The 23560-nt window shown below is 49.6% G+C and overlaps 2 protein-coding genes across 2 annotated transcripts in view; one reads left to right on the top strand and one right to left on the bottom strand.

Annotated features, from left to right (window-relative positions):
* The window catches only part of LOC147108910 (syntaphilin-like), a 35038-nt gene extending 29748 nt beyond the window's left edge, over positions 1-5290 (top strand). The window contains exon 6 of the mRNA XM_086005862.1: positions 916-5290. Within this exon, the coding sequence (XP_085861988.1) occupies positions 916-1930 (1015 nt within the window). The 3' untranslated portion in view covers positions 1931-5290. The remainder of the gene's footprint in view (positions 1-915) is intronic.
* A 2635-nt stretch (positions 5291-7925) lies between these two features.
* The window catches only part of LOC147108909 (syntenin-1-like), a 35811-nt gene continuing 20176 nt past the window's right edge, over positions 7926-23560 (bottom strand). Inside the window, exons 5-9 of the mRNA XM_086005861.1 lie at positions 20824-20985; positions 19675-19850; positions 18241-18412; positions 13252-13343; positions 7926-9991 (exon numbers count right to left, since the gene is read on the bottom strand). Coding sequence (XP_085861987.1) covers positions 9940-9991; positions 13252-13343; positions 18241-18412; positions 19675-19850; positions 20824-20985 — 654 coding nt within the window. The 3' untranslated portion in view covers positions 7926-9939. The remainder of the gene's footprint in view (positions 9992-13251; positions 13344-18240; positions 18413-19674; positions 19851-20823; positions 20986-23560) is intronic.

The following is a 23560-nucleotide window of genomic DNA, read 5'->3' as shown; positions in this document are numbered from 1 at the left end:
CCGGGTGCTCCGGTTTCCTCCCACAGTCCAAAGATGTGCGGGTTAGGTTGATTGGCTATGATAAATTGATCCTTAGTGTTAGGGGGATTAAAATACGTGGGGTTACGGGGATAGGGTGGGATATGTGTCGGTGCAGGCTCGATGGGCCGAAATGGCCTCTATCTGCATTGTGGGGTTTCTGTGATTCTGTGATCTGTGACAGGTACAAAAAGTAATCAAAAAGCTAATGGAGTTTTGGACTTTATATCTCAAGGGGGCTGGAATATAAATGTGATGAAGTGATTTTTCAGTTGTACAGAGCCTCGGCCAGACCCCATCTGGAGTAACTGTGTTCAGTTCTGGGCCCCGCACCTCAGGAAGGATTCACTGGCCTTGGAGTGGGGGCAGCGCAGATTGGCCAGAATGATAGTTAAATTTAGTTAAGTTTTGAGGACAGGTTGCATAAACGTGGGGTGTATTCCCTTGCGATTAGAAGGTTGAAGGGTGATCTAATTAAGGTGTTTAAAATGATAAAAGGATTCGATAGAGTAGATAAAGAGAAACTATTTCCTCTGGGGGAGAGAATCCAGAACAAGGGGGCACAATCTTCAAATCAGAGCCAGGCCGTTCAGGGGTGATGTCAGGAAGCACTTCTTCACACAAAGTGTAGTGGAAATCTGGAACTCTCCCCCCCAAAAAAGCTGTTGAGAATGGGGGTTCATTGAAATTTTCAAGACTGAGATCAATATATTTTTGTTGGATAAGAGTATCGAGGGACATGGAGCAAAGGCGGGTAAATGAACTTGAGGTACACATCAGCCATGATCTAATTGAATGGTGGAACAGGCTCGAGGGGTTGAATGGCCTCCTCCCGTTCCTGTGTAAGTTAATGATTGATAATGGGTGACTGACGTGTTGTCCCTGCGGTTTTCACAGGGGCGGGGAGGTGGAGGACCTGAAATCGCAGCTCTCCAGGATGCAGGAAGACTGGATTGAGGAGGAGTGTCACCGTGTGGAGGCTCAACTCTCGCTGAAGGAGGCCAGGAAGGAGATCAAGCAGCTGAAGCAGGTGATCGACACAGTGAAGAACAACCTGGTGGAGAAGGATAAAGGCATCCAGAAGTACTTCATTGACATCAACATCCAGAACAAGAAGCTGGAGACTCTGCTGCACAGTATGGAGCTGGCCCAGGATGGTGCCACCCAGTCTGCCTCTGGCTCCCCAGCCAAGTCTCTGACCCGTAGCTCCACCTACACCAAGCTGAGTGAGCAGGGGGCCGACCTCCAGACTGCCGACGGTGCTGATTTCCCTCACCGCGGCTCCCTCGCCTCCGGGATCGATCGCGCGGCCGAGGGTGCCGTCTTCACCGCGAGGTCCGAACTTCGCCCAGGCAGCACGCCCGTGGGAACCGCTCCTGCGGCCGGCGCGCAGGTGGGCGCTGTCCAGGAGCAGGCCATTCAGACAGACTTCTCTCCCTGTGATCCTGACTTGGAGGCGATAGCGGAGAAGGTCCTGAAGTCTACCGTCTGCAGCCCCGGCGGCGTCACCGCGGGGCCGGAGAACCTGGGACCGCTCCCCGACTATCAGACTCTTCAGAGCCTCGGCGGGACCCTGGATCTGAGGCCAAGCGACTCCCGCTCGGCTCCTGTGGGAGTGGTGGCCGAGACTCCCGGAGCGGGAGTGCCTCCAGCGCCCACCGAGCCCGGGGCAGGAGCGTTGGACGAAGCTCCTGCCCGCGAGGCCCACTGGAGCCGCTATTACATCGTGGACCTGCTGGCGGTGACGGTGCCGGCCGTCCCCACCGTGGCCTGGATTGTCAGCACCCAGCGAGGCAGCTCCCAGCCTCTCTACAACATCGGCGTGTTACTGCGCAGCTGCTGCGTCTTCGCCCTGCAGTCCCTGCGGCGACTGAACGCCAACGCGCCTTCCCCCAAACACCCTCCATCCTAGCCCGCAAACCCCCCGCCTCACCTCCTCCCTCGTACCTCTCCTCCATCCCTCCACGGTGAGGCAGCAAGTTGTACCATCGCCAGCCATAAAATCAGCGGTTTCCACAACCGCACACACACATATAGATTAAAGAAAATAACACCCAGAGGTGACCCAGTGTTTGAAAGCCAGGACTTTACGCTGCGTTGCATGGCTGTGAAACACCGACCGCGTCAGATACTCCTGGGACCGTCCCCACCGCACTTCAGAGACTCCACATCGGTGTTATCGTTATTTGAAGACAAAGTATTAAAAGCGTTTTTTTTTCTTTACATTTCCATCAGCGGCACGGTTACAAAATGCTGCTTTCCCTCCGCCAGGCGCGATGTAAAACATGCTGAGCGAAATAACTTTTCAATTAGAAGGGGTTGGCTCGGTTCTCGTTCACTCTGAGAGCTGTTGCAGATGTTCATCAATCGCTTGTGACCACGACCCTAATCCCCACTCCCGGGTGTCTAAGAATCGCTGTATGATTGCAGTAAATAGAATGCTCAGCTTGTCCATCTCTTCCCCTTTTATGTGGCGCCAACCCGACTACAGGAAACTCTTTTTTTATCCGGCACCGACGGGACCGGCGTGGTGCTGGTTTATCAAAAAGTCCGGATTACAGAGAGGTATAGTAAAAGGTACGAGAGCTCCGTACACAGCAACAAATCCAGGCTTCCCTGTTGCTTAGCAACAGCTGCAAGAAGCCCGACCACAGACCGAGCGTCCCTGTTGCTTAGCAACAAGTGCAGGAACCTCCGATTACACAGCCAAGAATCAAGAAACGGCCACTAATATGAAGAAAAACTGAACTGAACCTACTCCTGAATTTTGCCGGTTAACCGAGATTTCCGGTTGTTTGGGTGCCGGTAAATCAAGAGTTTCATTTATTTATTTATTTATTTATTTGTCTGTCTGTTTATTTATTTATTTTTAAAAGTTTACTTTTCTGATGCTTTTTGCACTGGTCGAGGTGAGGTGTGTTGCTGCTGGGAAGTGGAAAAGGAGCATTTTGTGCGTTCAGGTCCCACGTGATTAAACGCTGGGATACGTTCGCCAGTCTGCACTCGGAGAGAGAGAGAGAGATCGGATCCCTCCCAACAGTGTGCCTCGGCCCCAAGACTCACCACCACATCCTACTTCCCCTTTGACTCCGATTGTCAGCTGGTGCCGGATTAGTGGCACCTGGTCTCCGAGCTGGATTGAGACTCGTAAACTCATTTCAGGTTGAACCCTTGCCGGTTATTAAAGGGTTAATTACAAGGGCAGGTTGCATAGGCTAGGCTTGTATTCCCTCGAGTATAGGCAGGGGGGGGGGATCTGATCGAGGTGTTTAAAATGATTAAAAGATGCCATAAGGTAGGTAGAGAGAAACTATTCCCTTTGGTGGGGGAATGAAGAATGAGGGGACATAATCTTAAAATTAGAGGGGGGAAATCAGGAAGCACTTTTTCACACAAAGGGTGGTGGGAATCTGGAATTCTCTTCCCTAAAAGGCTGGATGGTGGGGTTCAGTTGAAGCTTTCAACGCTAAGATCGACAGATGTTCATTCGGTAAGGGTATCAAAGGATAGGGAGCAAAGGCGGGTAGATGGGGTTGAGGTGCAGAGGAGCTGTGATTTAATTGAATGGTGGAGCGGGCTCAAGGGGCTGAATGGCCTCCTCCTGTTCCTAACGTTCCTTACAACCAGCAGAAGGGGGACGGTGTCATCGAATCAGTCTGGGCTGGGTTTGAACTTGGACCCAAGAGTGAAAGACCAGTGTCTTAATCTTAACCCATTTCATCATTCAGTAACCCCCCCCCCCCCTCCACAGAACCAGATTGTAAAAGCTGAGGATTTATTTCCCAATATTTTCCTCTGGATCCTTTCACGGAATGTTGCACAGTCCCCACCCAGCAAACTCACCACCGTGCTAACTTTAAATCATTTTTTTTAACATAAATACTCAAGAGACCAAACTCTCCTGGGCCTCAGCGAGCCGGCATCGCCCAGTGTCGTGCAGAGACTGGGAGAGGCCCGGCTTCAGTCCCGGCGCTAAATTATCTGTTAGGTTACTGGTAAAGGGATTACAATTGCTCCAATGCCCTGGGGATAGGGAGGGGGAAGAATCAGCCACAGGCCTGGATCAGTATCTGGTGACCCTTGGTGGACAGTTCACAGATTGGGAGGGGTGAGGCACGTGATCGAACTCAGCTTCGACCGATGGTTGAATAGACTCACTGTCCATCCCATGCCCGGAGGATGGGCGCTTGGGTTAGATAGTAGGGAGTATCAAGCGTCTGTGGAAGTGGAACCCAGCAAGAGTCGGTGCCTTCAGGAAAGGAGGGGAGAAAGCTAGTGGCACTGGCTCATCAGACCTTTTAATAAAAATCTTAAATAGTGGGACAACTGTCGAGAGTAAGAGAGCAAAAAGTTCACAGTCCAGAGAGTGTGAATGAGCGAGTGGACCCATTCACTTAACAAATTCAGGTCCATATCAAGAGAGGCATTCAGCGAGGGATTCCGTGTTCAGGGACCACGGATTATGTATTTCTAATTTACAAGCTTGAAAATCTATCTGTAGTGAGCCCTGTTTATTGGGTGTGGACTGTTTTTAAACATCCAAAGAAAGAAGGGTCACCCTTTAAATCAATTAATCGCTGTTTAAGGTAGTGGAAGGTAATTGCATTTTCTACATTTCAGCTCTAGTGCTTTTTCTTAATTCATTCTTGGGATGTGGGCGTCGCTGGCAAGGCCAGCATTTATTGCCCAATTTTCTTGTTGCCCTGAGAAGGTGGTGTGGGTGGTGGGCTGCCTTCTTGGACCGTTGGCAGTCCTTGTGGTGGTGGTGCTAGCTAACGAATCCCGGGATAGCAGGCCAATTCACCATGAAGGAACCCCGATACCTGTCTATAAGTGGGCCTGGCGTGTGACTTGGAGGCGATGGTGTTCCCGTTGACTTGTGACAGGTCGCTGCTGGAGAGGCCTCACCTCCGATTCCACAGGAGCCATGTTCCCAGTGTGTTCCTTGCTGGGATTTTCCTTGTCCGGCTCGGTGTCGAATCCAGGCAGGGGTCGTGCACCGGGGCCCAGTGGACTCGCCAGAAACATGTCGGTGGTTATCTCGTCCGATGATGTCTTTGTTTTGTGTCTGTGACCATGTTCGAATCGTCGTGTGTGTGTGAGTGAGTGTGGGACACTGACCATGAGGGGTTGACACTTGCTCTGAAGCGAGTTGAGACCCGAAATGCAGCCCGAACCCATTACTGTCTGACCGTGTTCTGCTGATCTCCTGTACCACCAATGCTGTAGCAGTCAGGGTGAACTGTACATGAAATAAAACACATGAAAACTCCGGGCACCTTGTGTAATCACTGCAGGAAAAAAATCCAGGGAACCCGAAATCGCGACAGAAAATGCTGGAATTGCACAACGGGTCCTTCAGCAGGTGAGGAGGGAGGTTAAGCGACAGCTCTGGTTCCCCCCCTTTAACTTCAGTGAGTTTATCCACCGACACCTTCAGCAAACAGACCAAGGGTGTCACAGGTTCCATCACCCAGTCTCCTCTCGGCTCGGAGCTGACCTATAGAACTTGCATTTATATAGCACCGTACACGACCTGGGGACGCCCCAAAGCACTTTACAACCAATAAGGTACTTTTTGAAGTGCAGTAACTGTTGTAACATAGGAAACATGGCAGCCAATTTGCGCACAGTAAGCTCCCACAAACAGCAATGCGAGAATGACCAGATTACCTGTTTTAGTGATGTTGGTCGAGAGATAAATATTCACCGGGAAAACCCCCCTGCTCTTCCAATAGTGCCGTGGGATCTTTTATGTCCATGTGAGAGAGCAGACAGGGCCTTGTTTAATGTCTCTTCTGAACGGCAGCACCTCCGACAGTGCAGTGCTCCCTCGGTACTGCAGTGGGAGTTTGTGCTCAAGTCTGGACAAGTGTAATTACTGTGCTGCTTTACTGCTTAATTCCTTATTTCCAAATTTGGTCCATTTTAACCCTCTGCTCTCACCAGAGCCATTGGGAAAAGCTGGGTCACCTGTATCCAGGGTGTGATCAAGGTGTCTGCCCTCTCAGTCTGTTTCCCAGCAGTGCTGTGTGTTTTTTATGGAGGGAGGTGGTGTGTGTGTGTCTGTGTACGCGTGTGCGGCTGGGTCTCTTGCCCTGTGCCTATGGTCCCTGATTCAGGCAATAAATTGGAAATGTAAAGGGGGGAAATTTCAGTTCGTTAGCGCCTCCGGGGAGGGTGCTAACGAAGCGCTAGGAACTTTGCACCCGAGCACGGCGAATTTAGCACCACTCGCAAAATTGACCAGTCATTCTTCGGTGGCACTAACCACTACCGCCACGATCTCCTGCGCCCGCAGATCGTGACGTCAGTCGAGTATGCAGCATCCCGGACCGGATATTGAGTCGCGCCCCCTGCCCTAGTGCCTGCCGCTAGGAACAACAGGTAGAGGGGAACGTTTGCAAGTCGGGAAGGGGCTGTGGGGGAGCGCTATCCAAAGACGGGCGCTTCTAGTCGGCAAGATTTTGGTACACGCAGGTCGAGAGGGAGACGTCTGGAGAGATTCAGCGCTGTCCTAAGGAGTTTTGGCCCTCAGCACCACTTTTGAGGTTCCTAAGCGCCGAGCTCTTTCCCTGGGCCTATCCATTAATGTTTCCAGCACAATTGCTTTCGCAGTCTCTCCAGGCCGAGATGCAAGGCTGCAATGAGCAGGGTGTGGCTGGCCAGCAAGATAGCCCCTTCCCTTTAAGAACTGGCCGGCGCCAGTCTGGCTTCCATGGTAACTGTCATCACCTGAGCTTCGGTAGTGCCTCGCTCTCTGACGTTAGTGGCTCGAGAGGTGTGTAGTGCCTGATTTAGCGCTCAAATCACCTCCGGGGCGACAGACGAATCTTGCAATTGGAGGTGCTAAACTTTGCGCCCGGCTGATATTAGCACCTCAAAATGGGTGATACCCTATTTTTCCCCCAAAATATTTGAGTCAGCCAGCAGTGGATTAGGACCACACAAGATCTTCCACTCACAACTGGTGCAACTATGGAAAGGCTGGAAAACCGACTGGGCCCCAGACACAGGTCTGGGCGACATTGCCAGTATTCACAGGGCATTGTGAGTGAACCAGACCCTCTGGGCCAAGGGCAGGGAGTTCCCAGTTCCTCAGCCTCAAGGACTCAGCATAACCTTGAGCGCTGAGAAGCAACAAGTGGGCCCCACACTGGGAAGACTCAGGACCGGGATAATGGCCTTGACCCCTGAGTGCGAGGGGTCAACTGCTACTAACCCTCTCCCCAGTTGCAATGGAGCGAGTCAAGCCTTTGAGATGTGCCCCTAGTGACGTGGACACTGACCAACTAATGTCCCCATCACCCCGCATACTCCAGCAGGGTCACGCACGGGAGAGCACTAAATGGACACAGTCCCATGGCCGGGACCGCAACCTGCATAATTTCAGGAAAACATGGCCATCATTCCCTCGGCTGGATGTTCTGGTTCCAGAGGGGGCGGAGGAGAAATGAGGCAGACACATCCTTCTCTCCCCCAGATTGTTGTGTTTGGGCCCCAGAGGCAGGCACAGCTTTCACTTAACTTACAAATTGGGCGTTCTTCTGATTCTGGCCTCTTGCGCATCCCCAATTTCCTTTGCCCCACCATTGGTGGCTGTTTCATCAGCCTGCTGGACCCCAAGCTCAGGAATGCCCTCCCTAAACCTCTCTTTCCTCCTTTAAGATGCTCCTTAAAACCTACCTCTGTGACCAAGCGTTTGGTCACCTGTCCTAATATCTCCTTATGTGGCTCGGTAATCGCTCCCGTGAAGTCACCTTGGGACATTTTACTACGTTAAAGGTGCTATATAAATGCAAGTTGTTGATGTGTCGGTTAACCTCAGTTGCCAGCCTACGCTGAGCTACATCATCACGCGGCTCATTTCTGGGCTACAGTGAAGGAAAAACGCAAGCTGCTGAGAGTTTGTAGAACGGGAAGTGATTTTAATGATTTAATATTGCACTTTTATCAGTTACATTTGAAGGCCACAAGGAAACTGAAGCAGAGCTGAAAAGGTTTAGTCACTTCAAACAGGCGACGAGATCACAAACCCTTTGCCGAGAGCTTGGGGCTGAAATTGGATTTGGGTAGGGGCGCAAAATGGGCTCTCGCCCATTGGCAAAGAAAATCAGACAAGGTGTAAAACAGGCTGTCAATTCACTATCGCCCATTTTGCATTACCTCCCAAGATCAATTTCACCCCTCCTTTCCACTACCCCCCCCCCACCCCACCTTGTGTCTGTAGAAAAAGCAAGCTTAGAACTAAATGCTAGTGAACCCCGAATGCTGAATATTATGAAGCACACACACGACTCTTAACTCGCCCCGCACAGAATAAGTAAAATTGGCACCGCTGTCTTGTGTTCTAAGTGTTGCACCTTTACTACTCAGAGTTTAACAATTATAAACAACTGTGAGACCAAAATGATTTCCCTCATCCTGCAGGATTAGGTGCTAACTGAGAATATTTTATTTAAATAGTACAAAATCTAGGTGTTGTTTGGAGTGGTGCTGGAATTTTACCAACCAAAAGCTTTGAAATGCACATCCCACTAGCCAGAGCAAATTTAATCCATACACAGTCACAACAGACTCCCTACAGGAAGAGGCCGATTGTCTGATCGGGCGGTCCCAGCACCGGCTGGTGGTCGCAGGGGAGTTAGTCGGAAACCGCGGGGCAGTTGTCCTCTGATGTCTCCATCTGTCCAAGTTAGCAGCGCCAAGGAAGCTTCACCTCTAACCCACACGTCTCCCTGCCTGATGCAGACACTGGGTGGGGTAATTTTAACCTAACTCGCGGGGAGGGAATCCCACTGGAGTGGGTGGAACTCCAGTTTTATACCACGCCCAATATTGCTCTCCGACAGACGGCATATAAAATGGGAGGGTTGAGTTAACATTGCCTCCTGGATGTCCAAATTGTGAATGTGTTCCATTCCCTAGCACCGACGGTCCTCACCCGGTTAAAACACAAAATGTTAGCAACTTTAACGGAAAACATCTAGTGCTGTGTGATCGATTGTGGTCTTTCTATTTCACTCCGAGTCCGTTCCCCTACGGTGCTTGCAGCCGCTAGCAGCTGGGGGGGACAGAAGCGCCAAGAGATCTTCAGCGGATGAGGAGATGCTGAACTTGCCCATGACTCAAGTTGTGCCCTCTCTGGTCACGCGCGCAAGCCCGCCTCGCCCCTCTACAAACCATCCGTTTGCATTTGTAACATGTTTTAAACAGGAGAATTTACATTCTACTGTTTAAAACGTAACAAATGCAAAAGGACAAGTGAAATTGAACTGTGCCTTGTGCAGTTTACTCACTGCAGACTCGCTAGAAGTGTTTTAAGTTGGAACTTTTTTTCAATTGACCAATAGCTGGGCTCTGGCTGGTGTGACCCTGACCAATAGCTGGGACCCCAGTCAGTTCATCACTGGTCATGTGATATAATTTGTGTGTTCTGATTGGGGTCCTGTCAGCCAATGACCAAGGCCAATGGTTTACCATATGCCATGTACCATTCTTGTTACATACGATTCCATGAATATTTTTTTTACGATCTTTAATGGATCTCGATCTATGATTCCATTTGCAAACCATTGCCCTCAGCAGTGACCTTTCCCGACAGTTTGAAGGATTAAATTTTCCCACAATTACATCACACATGCGCAATTGAGAGATTAACCCCAAGAACTTTTAAATATGGCAGATAGAGTCGCAGAATAGGACACAAGGGGCTAGTCATAGGGAATTATACAATAAACAGAGAATAAAACATGGGTCAATGTACACACCCATCAGGAATTGACACATCAGCTCGATATACAAGCGAGTAAAGAGTAGAACTAAATCCAACTGATTATTTCAGGGGAGATCGCAGACTGGATAGTTCCACATTGGATCACTGTTGTGAACAACTTGGAGAGAATTTTGCAGAACTGGCTCTTACACCTCAGGGGTGGAGTGATCCATCAGTGACACAAGGCCCGAGGACATCCTGTAGGAAGAACATACATGTGATCAGATTTGGGCAACATCTACAAACTAGCATTTATATAGCACCTTTAATGTCGTAAAACGTCCCAAAATGCTTCACGGGAGCGATTTTCCAACAAAATTTGACTCGGCCATATAAGGAGATATTAGGACTGGTAAACAAAAGCTTGTTCAAAGAGGTAGGTTTTAAGGAGCGTCTTAAAGGAGGAAATTCCAGAGATTAGGGCCTAGGCTGCTGAAGACATGACCGCCAATGGTGAAGCAATGTAAATTGCGGATGAGTAAGAGGCCAGAATTGGAGAAGCCCAGAGATCTCAAAGGGTTGTAGGGCTGGGAGAAGTTTACAGAGTGAGGGAGGGGCGAGGCCATGGAGGGATTTGAAAACAAGGATGAGAATTTTAAAAATCGAGACGTTGCTGGACTGGGAGCCAATGTAGGTCAACGAGCACAGGAGTGAATCATAGAATGGTTGCAGCGCGGAAGGAGGCCATTCGGCCAGTCAAGCCCGTGCCAGCTCTCTGCAAGAGCACTTCATAGAAACAGAGTAGGAGCAGGAGTAGGCCATTCGGCCCTTCGAGCCTGCTCCGCCATTCAATGAGATCATGGCTGATCATCCAAACCCTAGCACCCAGTCCCTACACCGACAGCCATCCCACCCAAGCCCTATCCCCATAACCCCACGTATTTAATCCCCCCTAACACGAAGGGTCAATTTTTATCATGGCCAATCAACCTAACCCGCACATCTTTGGACTGTGGGAGGAAACCGGAAACTTCAGCTTGTCCCACTCCCCTGTCCTTTCCCCGTAGCCTTGCAATTTTTTTTCCTTCAGGTACTTATCCAACTCCCTTTTGAAAGCCACAATTGAATCTGCCTCCACCACCCTTTCAGGCAGTGCATTCCAGATCCTAACCACTCGCTGAGTAAAAAAGTTCTTCTGCCAATCACCTTAAGTCTGTGTCCTCTGGTTCTCGACCCTTCTGCCAATGGGAACAGTTTCTCTCTATCTACTCTGTCCAGACCCCTCATGATTTTGAACACCTCAATCAAATCTCCTCTCAACCTTCTCTGCTCTAAGGAGAACAACCCCAGCTTCTCCAGTCTATGCACGTAACTGAAGTCCCTCATCCCTGGAATCATTCTCGTAAATCTTTTCTGCACGCTCTCTAAAGCCTTCACATCCTTCCTAAAGTGCGGTGCCCAGAATTGGACACAATACTGCAGTTGAGGCCGAACCAGTGTTTTATATAGGTTTATCATAGTTTCCATGCTTTTGTACTCTATACCTCTATTCATGAAGCCCAGGATCCCGTAAGCTTTTTTAACTGCTTTCTCAACCTGCCCTGCCACCTTCAACGATTTGTGCACATATACCCCCAGGTCTCTCTGTTCATGCACTTCCTTTAGGATTGTACCCTTTAGTTTATATTTCCTCTCTTCATTCTTTCTACCAAAATGTATCACTTTGCTCTTTTCTGCGTTAAATTTCATCTGCCACGTGTCCGCCCATTCCACCAGCCTGTCTATGTCCTCTTGAAGTCTATCACTCTCCTCCTCACTGTTCACTATACTTACAAATTTTGAAATTCTGCCCTGTACACTCATGTCCAAGTCATTCATATATATCAAGAAAAGCAATGGTCCTAGTACCGACCCCTGGGGAACACCACTGTATACCTTCCTCCAGTCCAAAAAACAACCGTTCACCACGACTCTCTGTTTCCTGTCACTTAGCCAATTTCATATCCATGCTGCCACTGACCCTTTTATTCCATGGGCTTCAACTTTGCTGGCAAGCCTATTATGTGGCACTTTGTCAAACGCCTTTTGGAAATCCGTGTACACCGCGTCAACCGCATTGCCCTCATCAACCCTCTGTTACCTCATCAACGAACTCAATCAAGTTGGTTAAACACGATTTGCCTTTAACAAATCCGTGCTGGCTTTCCTTAATTAATCCACACTTGTCCAAGTGACTGTTAATTTTGTCCCTGATTATTGTTTCTAAAAGCTTCCCCACTACCGAGGTTAAACTGACTGGCCTGTAATTGCTGGGTTTATCCTTACACCCTTTTTTGAACAAGGGTGTAACATTTGCAATTCTCCAGTCCTCTGGCACCACCCCCGTTTCTAAGGAGGATTGGAAGATTATGGTCAGTACCTCCACGATTTCTTCCCTCAGCGTCCTAGGATGCATCCCATCTGGTCCTGGTGACTTATCTACTTTAAAGTACAGCCAGCCTTTCTAGTACCGCCTCTATCAATTTTTATCCCATCCAGTAATACCTCTACCTCCTCCTTCACTATGTCTTTGGCAGCATCTTCTTACTTGGTGAAGACAGATGCAAAGTACTCATTTAGCACCTCAGCCATGCCCTCTGCCTCCATGCACAGGTCTCCTTTTTGGTCCCGATGGGTGAATAGCGAAGAGAACTTGATGCAAGTCAAGGTACGGGCTGCACAGCTTTGGATCAGTTCAAGTTTAAGGAGGGTGCAGGGATGGAGGCCGGCCAGGAGTGCGTTGGAATAGTCGAGTCTAGCGGTAACAAAGGCATGGATGAGCGTTTCAGCAGCGGATGAGCTGAGGCAGGGGGCAGAGTCGGGCAATGCTATGGAGGTGGAAGTAGGCGGTCTTGGTGATGGAGAGGTATGGGGTAGGAACCTCATCTTGGGGTCGAATGGGACGCCAAGGTTGCAAACGGTCGGGTTCAGCCTCAGACAGTGGCCAGAGACAGGGGTGGAGTCCCAAGCTGTTTCCACAGGAGCCTAATCAAACAAAAAAATGACACCAAACCGAAGGAGGAGATATTAGGACAGGTGACCAAACGCTTGGTCAAACGGGTAGGTTTTAAGGAGCATCTTAAAAGGAGAAGAGAGGCGGAGCGGTTTAGGGAGGGAATTTCCAGAGCTTAGGGCCTCGGCAGCTGAAGGCACGGCCGCCAATGGTGGGCCGAAGGAAGTGGGGATGCACAAGGGGCCAGAGTTGGAGGAGCGCAGAGATCGCGGAGGGTTGTCGGGCTAAAGAGGTTCCAGAGATAGGGAGAGGGGAGGCCACGGAGGGATTTGAACACAAGGATGATAATTTTAAATTTGAGGAAGTTGATGGACTCGGAGCCAACGTAGGTCAGCGGGTGATCACTGATGTTCCCCAGCCCCTGCTCCTCCCCACAACTTTCTGACTCAGAGGCAACAGTGCTACCACTGAGCCATGGCCGACACTCATCGTGTTTGTACCAGATGCGTCGCATTTGCTTACTTACCTCTTCACCATGTGCTCATAGATAACACCGGGCATGATGGTGGTAGTGATTGTGGTCCCAGAAGTGGCCAAGATGTCAGCGACCTGCGAGTCCTGTAAAATGAGGAAGAACTGTAAATATAAATATACACCCACATCTTCTTCACCTTGTAAATTACAGCTATTGAAAGGACACAGAAGAGAGCAACAGAATGATTGAGGAGTTGGAGGGATTGGATTATGAGGAGTGATTATGTAAATTAGGCCTGTTCTCACTGGAAAAGAGAAGGCGGGGAGGTGCTATGATTGCTGTTTTTAGGATTCTAAAGGGACTAGATAATGTAGACCATGATGAGCTATTTCACCTCGTCCAGAACAGTGAAACCAGAGGACACGGCCTGCACTTGAAGGGGGTAAATTCAAAATTAATCTGCGGGAAACAATATTTCAGTGAGCAAGGGGTCAATCTATGGAACAGGCTCCCTCGGGAGACGGTGAAAGTAGTTGGTATTGATTCATTCACATGCAAATGAGAGAGATTTCTTTCAGGAAATAACATTTTGGGACACAGTCTATGAGTAATTTGAGACATGACGTGTGGTGAATTTACCATTGCTCGGGAGGAACAGGTGACTTTGTACCTGTGGACCTAGAAATTAGGTGACCAGTGCCCGCCCGAATCAAGAGGCACGAGGATCAATGAAAATGATTCCTCGGGCCTCATTAGCCTTTTCGGCATTGGAATCGCCTCCAGAGGCTGCTCGCTCGAGCGACGGGATCAATGTCGGTCTCTCCTGCCTCACCGGCTGCGGTCCGCAGGTATGTCCCGGGTGGGGAGAGTTAGAGTGGGATCCGGAGGGGGTGGATGGGTGAGCGTGACCCCTGTGCAGTCGGGGCAGATCTCCTCCTCCTGGCTACACAGTATGGGGTTATTTTTTTAAACAACAAATAACTTAAACTTACCTGGATTTGGTGGTAGCGGGGCTGAAGAATCCCGAGTGAGGAACGTCCGACACCTGCCCTGCTCACTGCCAACAAATATCTTGATGGGAGTCTTTCAACGCGCGATAGGCCCCTAATTTACATATTTAAAGTGCCTAATTTAAGCGTCCACCTGGGATGCCTTAAAAAACGGCCCCACAAATTTGGCAGCGAGATTAATGCACAGGTTGGGCGAAGACTGTCCCACTGCTAAATTGGTTCGCTTTACGCTCAAAAACAGGCCAATCCCAATTTCTACCCCTATGGTTCCCAAAGCTTTCCACCACTGGGGGCGGTTTTCCTCGCCTCAGTTCTGGGTCTGTTTCTATCGCTGAGCCAAGGCTGACACAAGGTGAAGGGGCAGACCTGCCAGCAGCAGGAATGCAAGCTATGCTGATGGCCATGTGACGAAACGCACTGCCGAGTGTGGCAGTGAAGCATAAAAAGCTGGCGGGTTCCAGGTCCAATCCTCATGGCCTTGGCGAGCACGTTGGTAGGGGTGGTACCATTGACCTCAGCACCCCAGGGTGAGGGGCGGGGAGGAGGGAAATAATCAGTCAGGGCTCCTGATCCAGTGACTACTATTGGAAAAATCATGGCTTTCTGGACGTCAACTGAGGACTAGATAGATGTTTGGCCATTGTAACTCCCCATGGTCAAATAGCCTGCAACACTCATTGTCCAGGCTCTCACACACACAAGTAAAGGTATTAGAACGATACAGCACAGGAGGCTGACATTCGGCCCATCGTTCCTGTGCCAGCTCTTTAAACGAGCTCTCTGACATGAATCTGGTCATTTATGTGGAAATTACTTATGAAATGATACTGGGCGGCCTGCTGGTGGCGCTGTCCAGGGAGAGTATAAATACTCGGGCATGGACCCAGCTTGCTCAGGACATTCTTTGACAGGAACTAGTGAAGGACACAACTAGACCTCCATGTTGAAAAACAGTTGATTAAAGCCTTGTTTAATACTTAGACCAAATGCCTAGTAGTTTTCTTACGCCACTCTCCAATTAGTCCCACTCCCCCGCTCTTTCCCCATAGCCCTGCAAATTTCTCCTTCAAGTATTTATCCAATTCCCTTTTGAAAGTTACTATTGAATCTCCCTCCACCACCCTTTCAGGTCATGTCTTCCAGATCTTGAACACCTGTGAAGAAATGTCTCCTCTGGTTCTTTTGCCAATTAAGTTAAATCTATGCCCTCTGGTTACCGACCCACTTGCCACCGGAAACAGTTTCTCCCTACTCGTTTTATCAAAAAAACTCATTATTTTGAACACCTCTATTAAGGTCTCCCCTTAATTTCATCTGCTCCAAGGAGAACAATCCCAGCTTCTCTAAACACTCCACATAACTGAACTCACTTAACCCTGGTACAGTTCTTGTAAACCTCCTCTGTACCCGCTCCAGGGCCTTGACATCCTTCCTAAAGTGTGGAGCCCAGAATTGGACACCGTACTCTAACCAGAGGTCTAACCAGAGATTTGTAAAGGTTTAGCAGGACTTCCTTGTTTTTGTATTCAATGCCCCTATTTACAAAGCCAAGTGTCCAATATGTTTTCTTAACCACCTTCTCAACCTGCCCTGCCACCTTCAAAGATTTGTGAATCTTTGCCTTGTTAATTCCAATAAAAAACCTCCCATTATCTCCCTGTTGCCATCTCTATACCCAAGTCATTATTTTTCTCTTTGGAGATACAGGAAACTCTTTTTTATCCGGCACGGACGGGACCGGCATGGTGCCGGTTTATCAAAAAGTCCGGATTACAGAGAGGTATAGTTAAAAGGTACGGGAGCTCCGTACACAGCAACAAATCCAGGCTTCCCTGTTGCTTAGCAACAGCTGCAAGAACCCCAGTCACAGACCAAGTGTCCCTGTTGCTTAGCAACAAGTGCAGAAACCCCCGATTACACAGCCACAGATCCAGGAACGACCACTAATATGAAGAAAAACTTAACTGAACCTACTCCTGAATTTTGCCGGTTAACCGAGATTTCCGGTTGTTTGGGTGCCGGTAAATCGAGAGTTTCCTGTACTGATAGACTGTAGTGGTGTATTTTGTAGATATTCGGACGTTGTACCAATAGCTTTCTGCCACAAGATGTCGCCTCCAGTACAACCCCTGAATTCTACAGTGACCAGCTCCTCCCCATTGGCTGTGCACTGGGGGTTTTTTATAAATCATTCTGTGCATTCCGCGTAGCAGCTCATTTGGTCTTTCCTGTGCCGTAGGAAATGTGATTCAGCAACTAAACAGGATATGGGAGTCATTGGCACAAGTTAAGTGGAAAGAAGCAGTCAGTGTGCAGAACCCGAGCAGGTCAAAGCAGAGGGTCAAAGGGGAAAGGGCAGCCTCGCTGGGGCATCACAGCGCCACCTGATGACGGACACAGAAAGTGCAGGTGTACGGCCAACAGCAGTGACCAAGGGCGGGGACACCTAACCGGTAACTCCAGTTTCCTGTTTCTGTTGCTGCACAGGCAGTTTCCGGGGCAGGCAAAACTGCAGTTATTACAGACTCTGTGCAAATTGCAGTTATTTACAGACTCTGCAAAGGGGAGGGGGATAAACCCGGCAACTACAGGCCAGTCAGTGGTGGGGAAACTTTTAGGGACAATAATCCGGGACAAAATTAACTGGCATGTGGGAAAGTATAGGCTAATAAATGAAAGTCAGCACAGATTTGTTAAAGGCAAATCGTGTTTGACTAACTTGATCAAGTTCTTTGATGAAGTAACAGAGAGGATTGATGAGGGTAGTGCGTTTGATGTAGTGTATGTGGAATTTCAAAAGGTGTTTGACAAAGTACCACATAATAGACGTTAGCAAAATTAAAGCCCATGGGATTAAAGGGGCAGTGGCAGCATGGATACAAAACTGTCTAAGGGACAGAAAGCAGAGAGTAGTAGTGAACGGTTGTTTTTAAGGCTGGAGGGAGTTGTGCAGTGCTGTTCCCCAGGGGTCGGTATTTGGACCACTGCTCTTTCTGATATATATTAATGACCTGGACTTGGGTATACAGGACACAATTTCAAAGTCTGCAGACGATACGAAACTCGGAAATGCAGTAAACAATGAGGAGGATAGTAACAGACGTCAGGACGACACAGACAGACTGGTGAAATGGGCAGACACATGACAGATGAAATTTAACACAGAGAAGTGTGAAGTTATACATTTTGGTAGGAAGAATGAGGAGAGGCAATATAAACTAAACGGTACAATTTTAAAGGGAGTGTAGGATCAGAGAGACCTGAGGGTGAATGTACTCAAATCTTTGAAGGTGACAGGACAAGTTTAGAAAGCTGTTAAAAAAGCACCTGGGATCCTTGGCTTTATTAATAGAAGGAATACCAAAGCAAGGAAGTTATTCTAAACTTTTATTATGAAACTCTGGTTAGGCCTCAGCTGGAGTATTGTGGTCTATTCTGGGCACCACACTTTAGGAAGGATGTCAAGACCTTGGATCGAGTGCGGAGGAGATTTACTAGAATGGTACTGGGGATGAGGGATGTGGAGAAACTGGAAAAGCTGGGGTGGATCTGCTTAGAGCAGAGAAGGTTAAGGGGAGATGACGAGGTTAAGGGGAGATGACAAGTGTTCAAAATCATGAAGGGTTTTGATAGAGTAAATAAGGAGAAACTGTTTCCAGTGGGTGAAGGGTCGGTAACCAGAGGACACAGGTTTAAGGTGATTGGCAAAAGAACCAGAGGCGACATCAGAAAATATTTTTTTTCCGCACAGCGACTTCTTGTGATCTGGAATGCGCTGCCTGAAAGGGCGGTGGAAGCAGATTCAACAGTAACTTTCAAAAGGGAATTGGATAAGTACTTGAAGGGAAAAAATTAACAGGGCTATGGGGAAAGGGCAGGAGAGTGTAATTAATTGGATAGATCCTACCAAAGAGACACGATGGGCAAATAGCCTCCTTCTGTGCTGCATCATTCTATGATTCTATTATTATTATAGTTCTGGATACACAGAGATTATCGAATTATTACAGGTTTGTGGATTGTCTCTCACCTTCAGTCCGATGACGTTCTGTCCGTTGATCTCACAGATATAGTGGTCAGTCAGTAGCCCATTCCTGGCAGCGGAGCTGTCTTTTACAATGGAAATGATCTTTCCACGTTTGTAGATGAACCCGACGTGACCAGTGCTGTCCTTGTGCATTGTGACCGTTCTCTGGAACGGCCTGGGAAGAGAGAAAAAAAAGTAATTGAAAGTTGGGATAATCTGGGTTTACAAACAGCGTAAAAAGAACCACAACCTCACAGGAATGTTGGAATTGCTCATCACAATAAGACCCAGGTCCATCTTGTTCACCTCCTACCATCCCGGGAGTCGCACAATACGATAATGGAGTTGTTGACCAATCACAGCGATCAATCTTTATCAGTGACCCAGACACGAGGCGAGGAAAACCCCCAATGAAGAACTTCGGGAACCAGAGGTCCAAAGTCACCTGTTCTTCTCAAGTGCGCTACACTCAGATCACACGAGATGGGAGTCCAATTCAGAAAAAGCTTAGAACTGAAGTAAAAATCACCTGAAACCGTGAGGCTTTGCATAGAAATTTAGGACCAGGAGTAGACCATTCAGCCCCTTGAGTCTGTTCCGCCATTCAATTAGATCATGTCTGATCTGTTCCTCAACTTCATTTACCCGTCTTTGCTGCATATCCCTCGATACTCTTGCCTTAGAGAGATGGAGAGGTTGGGGAAGGGAATTCCAGAACTTAGGGCCTAGACAGCTAAAGGCACAGCCACTTATGGTGGGGCTAAGGAAGTGGGGATGCACAAGTGGCCAGAATTGCAGGAACGTAGAGTTCTCGGAGGGTTGTAGAGCTGGAGGAGGTTACAGCGATAGGGAGGGGTGAAGCCATGGAGAGATTGCTGGACCGGGAGCTAATGTAGGTCAGCGAGCACAGAGGTGACGGGTGAACAGGACTTGGTGCGATTTAGGATACGGGCAGCAGAGGTTTGGATGAGCTCAAGTTTATGGAGGGTGAAAGATGGGAGGTCGGCCAGGAGAGCGTTGGAGTGGTCGAGTCTGGAGGCAACAAAGGCAGGGATGAGGGTTTCATCAGCAGATGGGGCTGAGGCAAGGGAAGCAGATGGACGACATTACAGCGGTAGAAGTACGCAGTCTTTATGGTGGAGAGGATATGAGGTATGACGCTCAGCTCAGGGTCAAATAAAATGCATCAGGAAAATAAGACTGTACAGTGGGTTATTTCAGCGATGGATCTGAAATTGTACAAATTTTACCCATTAAAGTATCTAATGGTGAGGAGCCTTCAAAAAATGAAAATCGATAGGAAAGAGTTAATTCTCAAGTTATAATTATTGAGGATTAGTATTTAATTGGAGGAAGCCCCCTCGGCCCTCGGCCCCCACCCCCTGCCTCCTCGACAGTGTGAGGGGACGTCCTGGGGACATTGTGCTCAATGCTCACCGATCACGGACAATGACCGAGATCCTGTCCTGCGGCGCATGCTTCAGTGCTTTGTGAGCTTTGTCGGTGCTCCATCCAGCGCAGGTCCCGCCGTTGAGTTGTAGGATCTGGTCCCCAAAGCGCAGCCCAACAAGAGAAGCGGGTGAATTGGCCTGAACCAACTGGACAAAAATCCCCTAAAATAAAAGAGCAGGTAATGGGTGATATAAGCAAAGGAAAGAGAAGAGCAAACGAACTTGTCTTTATAGAGCACCGTTCATGACCACGGGACGTCCCTTTACAGGCAATGAGGTACTTTTGAAGTGGAGTCACTGTTGTAATGTAGGAAAAGCAGCAGCCAATTTGTGCACAGCAAGATCCCACAAACAGTAATGTGATAATGTCCGGATAAACTTTTTTTTTTTTTTTTTTAGTGATGTTGGCCAGGACACCGGGGAGAACTCCCCTGCTCTTATTTAGATAGTGCCATGGTACCTTTTCATATCCACCAGAGAGAGAGCAGACGGGGCCTCGGTTTAACGTCTCATCCGAAAGACTGCACCTCCGACAGGGCAGCGTTCCCGCAGCACTGCACTGGAGTGTCAGCCTAGATTTATGTGCTCAAGGCTCTGGAGTGAACCCACAACCTTCTGACTCAGAGGAGAGAGTGCCGCCCACTAAACCACATTACCACAGCTCGTAATGCTGACCTGGGTCCATGGCTGACCATCTCGGTCAGTCAAAGATGAGCTACATTTAATATGGGTTAATAATGAGAGGGGACCATCTATTGAGTTTCGGCAACCGAATTGGAAAACCAAAACTGAAGGAAATCCTGGAAGATGCAGGGAGGTGAGTGACCGAATGAATTAGGGACCGACCTTTCAACTCATCCAAACATATCAACTCGTCTGGTGATTATTAAAAAATAAACAATTAGGGAAAACCGCATTTACTCAACATTGGGAGCGAGGGGATAGTTTCATAGTCTGACCCAGGGCAGGATCTGCCCTTGGACAGGAGTGAAAGAGCGCAGGGTTGTGGGGAGTGGGACTAATTGGAGAGCTCGTTCAAAGAGCCGGCACAGGCACGATGGGCCGAAGGGCCTCAATCTGTGCAGTAAGATTCTATGATGGGACCTAGGGGTGCGTTTGCATCACATTTACTCACTTTGTCGACTGCACGCAGGCGGAGTCCGACCTTTCCGTCCTGGTCCTTGCAGAGGATCACCTCCCGCATGCCAGCTTTGATCTCAGCTCGGTGAAGCCCCAGGCTGTTTCCAGTCACCGGGGCCACCATGTTATTGAAGGCTGACTGGCTGCCGGCGACTTGCTATAGAGTGAAACAGAAAAAAAAACTCTGACTGAGTGAGAGAGAGAGAGAGAGAGAGAGAGAGAGAGAGAGACCCCGAGGATCAAACTGGATAGACAGAAGTTCGCAAACCCTCTCTGAACTCCTCTCTGAAAGGTCAAAAAGTGGCAGCACCGAATAATTGAATTTACCTTCTGGAGCAGTCACCTTTTATGAAACTATCACCGGCAACACTGGGTGTGGTCACTGATCACTGGAGGCATTCCACCAGTGTCATCATTTTTAGTAGCGTGCTTTTTAACTTGGCCAAAGTCTCGAGAGATTCTGTCTCCAGATTTCAGTTAGTTGAATAGAAACATAAATTTAACATAGGAACTGGAGGAGGCCATTCAGCCCCTCGAGCCTGTTCCGCCATTCAATCAGATCGCGCACGAATGAAAACCCCTCCACAAAATGGCTGCTCAAGAGGTTTCTGATGCCCTGAAACACGGTTAGATCGTGACTTTGAGCGATAGGGAGTCAGCAGCCCATTTTACATCCCTCCCGACTTTTATTTCTGTCGACTTCAACGCCAATGAAAATGGGGGAGATGTGAAACGTGCTGCCGACTCGCGATCGCCCAAAGTCAAGATTGACCCCATTGTCCCTCTGGTCACGTGGGTGACACTTGGCAAGGCCGGCATTTATTGCCCATCCCCCGTTGGCGGTGGTGGGTCTTCTTCTCGAGTCGTTGTTTGTACAACCGAGAAGCTACGTCACAGGGCATGAAGAGCCAACTAGTGTGGGACTAGAGTCGTACATCGGACAAACTGGGTAAAGGGGCACTAGGGTCCCTTCCCTAGTGAACCAGTCGGGTTTTTACAATAACTTGGCAGCCCTCACGCTCAATTTCGCACCGTAATAAGGTGGTATTTGCACTCAGAACCTCCAACCTGCCAGACCAGCGTCTTAGCCATTGCACCACTGCACACAAACTACTTGGCACAATCAATACAAAACACCGCTTTTTAAAATATGCATCTTCTCTCAATTTTCTTCCCCTCCTCCTGTTTCACTGGGGCACAATTCCACAGGCACGGACAAGTATCCAGCACCCTGCCCAAGTGACCATACTCCAGATGTGAGCCTAGACTGGGAGAGGCAGTGGGCTGTATAACTGTGGGCGTATTGCAGATAGGCTTTGCGATCCTATCCTCACACAATGCACTTTACAGCAGGAACTGCTCGGTAGTGATCAGGGGCGGAAGGCCAAGATGACTTTCCCTTCGCTAGCTGAGGCCAGTTGTATCACCTTTACTGCACAGATTACAAAGACAAACCTGTATTTATATAGCGCCTTCATGAACTCAGGACATCCCAAAGGGCTTCACAGCCAATGAGCTACTTTTAGAAGTGTAGTCACTTTTGTAACATAGGAAACGCGGCAGCCAATTTGGGCACAGCAAGCTCCCACAAACAGATAATCTGTTTTAGTGATGTTGATTGAGGGATAAATATTGGCCAGGACTCCGGGGAGGACGCCCCTGCTCTTCTTCAAAATAGTGCCTCGAGATGTTTTATGCCACCGGAGAGCAGACGGGGCCTCAGTTTAATGTCTCATCTGAAAGACAGCACCACCAACAATGCTGCACTCTCTCAGCACTGCACTGGAGTGTCAGCCTGGATTAAGTGCTCAAGTCTCTGGAGTGGGACTTGAACCCACGACCTTCTGACTCAGCAGTGAGTGTGCTGCCCACTGAGCCACAGCTGACACCAGATTAAGGACAGATACTAACTAGTTATACATATCAAAAGGTTTAAATGAGACGGGGCAGAGACTCGGGGGGGGGGGGGGGCGGCAGAGAGAGACGGAGGGGAGGGGGGCAGCGAGAGACGGAGGGGAGGGGGCAGCGAGAGACGGAGGGGAGGGGGGCAGAGAGAGACGGAGGGGAGGGGGGCAGAGAGAGACGGAGGGGAGGGGGCAGCGAGAGACGGAGGGGAGGGGGCAGCGAGAGACGGAGGGGAGGGGGCAGAGAGAGACGGAGGGGAGGGGGGCAGAGAGAGACGGAGGGGAGGGGGGCAGAGAGAGACGGAGGGGAGGGGGGCAGAGAGAGACGGAGGGGAGGGGGGCAGAGAGAGACGGAGGGGAGGGGGGCAGAGAGAGACGGAGGGGAGGGGGGCAGAGAGAGACGGAGGGGAGGGGGGCAGAGAGAGACGGAGGGGAGGGGGGGCAGAGAGAGACGGAGGGGAGGGGGGCAGAGAGAGACGGAGGGGAGGGGGGCAGAGAGAGACGGAGGGGAGGGGGGCAGAGAGAGACGGAGGGGAGGGGGGCAGAGAGAGACGGAGGGGAGGGGGGCAGAGAGAGACGGAGGGGAGGGGGGCAGAGAGAGACGGAGGGGAGGGGGGCAGAGAGAGACGGAGGGGAGGGGGGCAGAGAGAGACGGAGGGGAGGGGGGCAGAGAGAGACGGAGGGGAGGGGGGCAGAGAGAGACGGAGGGGAGGGGGGCAGAGAGAGACGGAGGGGAGGGGGGCAGAGAGAGACGGAGGGGAGGGGGGCAGAGAGAGACGGAGGGGAGGGGGGCAGAGAGAGACGGAGGGGAGGGGGGCAGAGAGAGAC

This window comes from Somniosus microcephalus, chromosome 13 (genome assembly GCF_052327205.1).
Source record: "Somniosus microcephalus isolate GS21.2 chromosome 13, FLI_Smic_1.0, whole genome shotgun sequence".
In the NCBI taxonomy this organism is placed as follows: Eukaryota; Metazoa; Chordata; class Chondrichthyes; order Squaliformes; family Somniosidae; genus Somniosus; species Somniosus microcephalus.
This window is presented reverse-complemented; position numbering and strand designations above follow the sequence as displayed.